At 38.5% G+C, this 5,442-nt stretch overlaps 1 protein-coding gene across 1 annotated transcript in view; it reads right to left on the bottom strand.

Annotated features, from left to right (window-relative positions):
• Window positions 1-4,501: 4,501 nt before the first annotated feature.
• The window catches only part of LOC106469420 (nucleolysin TIAR-like), a 6,612-nt gene continuing 5,671 nt past the window's right edge, over window positions 4,502-5,442 (bottom strand). The window contains exons 4-6 of the mRNA XM_013929914.1: window positions 5,317-5,414; window positions 4,874-5,008; window positions 4,502-4,526 (exon numbers count right to left, since the gene is read on the bottom strand). Coding sequence (XP_013785368.1) covers window positions 4,502-4,526; window positions 4,874-5,008; window positions 5,317-5,414 — 258 coding nt within the window. The remainder of the gene's footprint in view (window positions 4,527-4,873; window positions 5,009-5,316; window positions 5,415-5,442) is intronic.

The raw sequence follows: 5,442 nt of genomic DNA, 5'->3' as shown, positions 1-5,442 counted from the left end.
TGTTATCAGGCTTCCCCAGTGTACAAAAAACGAACAGCTGTTGAAAGATGTAAAAGCAGAAGTTATGTCGCAACATTGGAAGAATAAGTTTACTTAACAGCCTGCAAAAGTTAGCACCGTATTATCGGTTTGGTTTGAATTTCGCGCAAAGCTACACGAGGGCTATTTGCGCTAGCCGTCCCTAATTTAGCATTGATAGATAAAAGGATAAGCAGCTAGTCGACACCACCCCCCGCCAACTCTTTTACCAACGAATAGTGGGATAGGCCGTTACGTTACAACGCCCCCACGGTTGAAAGGGCGAGCACGTTCGATAACGGAGATTCGAACCCACGACCCTCAGGTTACTAGGCGAGCATCTTAACTACCAGGCCTTCGTCGTCCTATCGGTGATCAATCAATTACGAGACGAAACCGGCAAAGCTAATTGCGAAAGTTTTACCAAGGGATTTACGTTGGTTGCGGGTTACAGTTCTAATGGTCAGTTATACATCCAGAGACTCCAGATAACCGCCAAGGTGAACTATAATGTGCTGACGTCACGAGAAGAGCTACCATCTTTGTACCGATGGGTTGCCAATAATGTGGCAAACCAATCACCTTACCAGTTCCTCCACAAGATGGACTGATGCGAGTACAAACGGGAATTTATGATGTACCAGATAGGCAACTCACAAGGCCTCGTGTATCATTGGGTTGCTCAAACAGGCCTTCATCGTTGTATCATTACCATAAATCGTGACGTCCATCCATATGTAATTATGTATGTATGTATGTATACGGTTTAAAAGTGTACGTTAGGGATGCCTTTTGAAAGAAATGTTTTTCTACAGAAAATGAATTTATTAGTAGAGTGAAGTTAGTTAGTATCTACACCAAACGTGAACTCTGTTGTACGTGGGCTGTGATCGTAACCTGATCGAGATCAAAATAAAGGCTTAGAAGGACATCCTGAAAAAATTGTATAATCTTTCGTTGTTAACACTAACGGATGGGTTTAGCGTACGTCCACGTATTCACGTTGTGCAGGTTCTTCGTTAACTGGTTCATAACCACAAAGAAGAACCAGTGGATCAGCTTTTCACAAAAATCCGTATTTACGTGTCACATAAAAAAACTGGTATCCATGAGGTCCAAGTGATCCATGCAAATGGCTTTCTATACGTTCAATCTCAATCCTTCCAAAAATGAAAACGGCTCGAACGTGGCCTATTGGTAGCGTTCCAGTCTGCACATAGCAAGATCCAAGGTTCGAGCCGCGATACGCCACTGATCACGCTCCACGGTTTCACCCGTGGATATTATAACTGTGACATTGTACTCCCTCTTCGATTAAGAGTGGTCGCATACGCGGGGGAGTGTGTTGTATTGAATGGTTGACTTTGACAGGTCTAGCCGTTAAGCCTTGTCTTACACAAGATGCGTTTTGCACCGAAAGTACCAACTATAAATGATCATTTTATAAAGTTGCACATAGAGCGAGTGATGTGTCCAGTAGTGTAAAAACCGCACAGAAAGACAGCCTCGTGTGGTGTACTACGATTTACGTTAACATTGGTTATCTAAAAATCACGTGGTCAGTAAACAAATAAAACTAACAACTTTATAAAAAATGTATCACCTGTTTATTTCCATGTTTTTCTCTACGTGCCTACATTCTTCATTTTTTTTGGGAGGGGGGAGAAGAGGGTGTTTACAACACAATTTTTCGATAAGATTTCACAAACGTAACAATCTACACATACACTAGTAAGTAGGTACTTTCAGTCATTTATCAATACTTAAGAATTTCAACAATTTATCACACAAATAGTACTTTTACTACCTCATCTTCGTGATGATGATCTTCATTCTGATGAGTTTTATTCTTAAGATTCTATATGCTAAAGGAAACAACAGATTGCTATGACCCGTGTTTCACGTGCACTTATTAATACACTACTCGCCACTCTGTACTTCTAATAACACTTTACAAATTTTCATGGTTCGAGCAGTCGGTCACAAACAACACTTCGGATAATGAGAGACGTCTTTCAGACATCTCTGCTTTGCACTGAATCAGAGAGAAAAATGGGTTTACATCGACACTGACAATAGCTTGTACATAATAAAAACACTAAAGATACAGAAATTGATTGAGCCGTGATAATCGTGTTTTTTTTTTATTATTATCAAAATCACTGGTTAAAAAACAAAATTGCCCACTCCCCCCCGTTCTTCTGGAGGAGTGTTTACACCTTGTGGAAGGCTTGCTTCGCGCGTGGATAAGAACAGTACAAAATTAGCAGAGAATCAGTATTTTTTTCTTTCGTTTCCCCAAACCGTCAATAATCAAACTGTATTTATTTATAAAACTATTTGAAAACTCTTCAATGGTTAATATTTTCGAGTATAGACATCTAAGTAGCACACACACACACACACACACGCACGCACATTAAATATTAAATAGGTCAGTTTATGTCTTATTCCAACTTCTACATTATGATGCTATTCGGGTTCTATCTACCTTATATTTTTACCTTAAGTATATATATTATATATATATACATTGCACAACAGAGTTAGTAACACAAATGTAACACACAGACACGGGTAAGTCAACAGGGCGAGTACATATGGCGTCTACTAATTATTGTTTGTCAAGTTACGTCGACACACAAATTCTGTACAGATCGGTGACAATCCCTGACCAGAAGAGCAGGGTACCACTAACAATATCTGACCAAAAGAGTAGGGTACCACTAACAGTCCCTGACCAAAAGAGTAGGGTACCACTAACAGTCCCTGACCAGAAGAGTAGGGTGCCACTAACAGTCCCTGACCAGAAGAGTAGGGTACCACTAACAGTCCCTGACCAGAAGAGTAGGGTACCACTAACAGTCCCTGACCAGAAGAGTAGGGTACCACTAACAGTCCCTGACCAAAAGAGTAGGGTACCACTAACAATCCCTGACCAAAAGAGTAGGGTACCACTAATAATCCCTGACCAGAAGAGAAGGTTACCACTAACGGCTAATATCTAATGCTAGTCTAAACTATGATCGTCGTATCTATTCTTCGTACTATTCCACAGAGAACCGGGCAGATTCTGCCCAAAAATTGGAAAATATATTACACGTCACGTGATATCGAGTCGCGAGCATTATCTCATTCTTGCACTGAATGATGAGGCTCTCCAACGAAAAAAACAAAAACAAAACAACTAAAAATGAGGAAATCACTTGTACGTTTCTTAGAGCCATTAAGTTAAAAGTGGGCTAAAGATAACTACGTTTCCAATAAGAGCCCATAACGGAAAACACCTAACGTTGCTTGTCCACAAAGAACGAGTATCTTCAATATGAAAAAATAACTTTTATTATTTATTCCAGCGAAACACAAGGAGGCTGAAGCAAACAACCAGTTCTTAACCATTTGTCTGACACACACGAAAAAAAAAGGGGGGGGGGGAGAAAATCAGGGGACATTTTTTTTATGGTATTCTAAATATTTATGAAAAATACAGAACTTGTGTTGTATCGCACATTTTTGAGATCACATCCAACTAAGACTTTATCTTGGATTATTTGTTATTCCTCCAATTTTCCCAAATATATCAGATTCAATATTTATATATATATATTTCTCATTGCAAGGGACTGGTTTTTTTTTTGGCTTTTGTTTTATGGTAGCGCTGCAAGTTATTCAAACATTTATAAATTCTGCAAAATTTCTAACAAAAATTCTACACACATCACGTTTGAAATAAAAGTAAAATAAAGGAGAAGTCATTACTGGTTCATTGGAAATCTTAAATCACTACCTCTGAAAAATTTCTCTTGAGAAACAATGTACCTGCACATGTTTTAAATGAACACTCTCAGTCTTATCACCTCTGTGGCCTATAGAGATGTTTCTCATCAAGTGATCAGTTGAAAATTAACACGAGTCAACTTTTTATCAAGGGAAAGCTTGAAATTAGTGAAATCCTCTCAACTGATGAAGCCCGGGTGAATTAAATCCAATTACAAGATGTTTATAACGTAAACAAAAATTGGGATTAATAATTATGGATCCTTTCGAGCGAGGAGAAAGTTTTTTTTTACACAAACATTTCAATAATCAGGGATCTGTATACTTGTGTGAATGTGCAAGTATACACATGTAACTCCAAGACAGAATTACACTCTGATTTCTCAACTGCATCTACTGGTAAACAAAACCCAAGCAACCATTGTTAGGAATTATTGTTGTCTACTTTTAAAGTATATGGAACTACAGAGAGGCCAAGCTAATGAATTAAGGCAAAGCAACGTTTGTTACTAGTACCAATACTATTTACAGATACATCTTATATTTGAAACTCCACACCTCTGAAATTATCTTATATATATATATATATATATTTATTTATATGTAATGTACCCCATCATTTACTCAAACTAATGTTACAGGATAACTCTTTTACTTAAGGAGAGATGACATGGTGACTGGAAGGCTTTGGGCTGGAAAGTTCTACCTATTCTACACCACCTAAATGCAGCCTTAAAAAAAAAAAAAAAGAAAAAGAAAAGAAAATACAAATCAGGTATTTCTATCTAAACAAGTCAGTTTTCAGCCAAATGCCAATTATTTAGATCCAATGTAACACCACAGCTTCTCTCCAGTTATTCTTCTTCCAAGGACAAGGAGTACAGACGAGCCACGGGGAATTGTCATCCAATCAACCAAGCACCTCTGCCAGACAAACCTGGCTGGTATTCAACTGACCAGTGGTCAGCAAGAAGAGCCAGCCAGGTACTAGTAGAGGAGAAGATTGCAAAATATATCCCAAAAAGTCATCTGATTGGAGGTGAAAGGGTTGTAAGAAAGGTGATGCCATGGTGCTTACTGCGCCTGGTACTGCTGCAAAGGATAGGCACCTATCACTCCAGGTTGTTGTCCAATTGGGCTCTGAGCCGCAGCTGCAGCAGCCATTTGTGGCTGTCCCGGGATTCCTTGCCACGATGCCATCTGAACACCCATCCTATTGGAAGAGGAGTCTGCAATGAGTTACCATACAGGTGGAAAACTACAGAGTTTACCTTTTTTTTTTTAAGATGTTAATCTTTAATTTATTAATCATATATATTTATACAAACACACTCTTATTTCTGTTTGAACTCCTAGAGTTTCAAATTTCACTTTTTATCTCTCGTAAAAAAAATCTACACAAAGAGACACAGATGAGACACTAAGACAAGAGTGACCCAAGGAAGGTGAGAACATTGAGACACTAAAATAGGATGACTCAGGGAAACTGACTAAGTTGATAGGAAAGTAAGTACTACTAACATTGAGACACTAAAATAGGATGACTCAGGGAAACTGACTAAGTTGATAGGAGAGTCAGTACTACTTTCAGCAAATGGTGTATCAACTAAGAAGCTGTGCTAGTTTCAGCAAATGGTGTATCAACTA

Source organism: Limulus polyphemus, unplaced genomic scaffold (assembly GCF_000517525.1).
Source record: "Limulus polyphemus unplaced genomic scaffold, Limulus_polyphemus-2.1.2 Scaffold3476, whole genome shotgun sequence".
In the NCBI taxonomy this organism is placed as follows: domain Eukaryota; kingdom Metazoa; phylum Arthropoda; class Merostomata; order Xiphosura; family Limulidae; genus Limulus; species Limulus polyphemus.
This window is presented reverse-complemented; position numbering and strand designations above follow the sequence as displayed.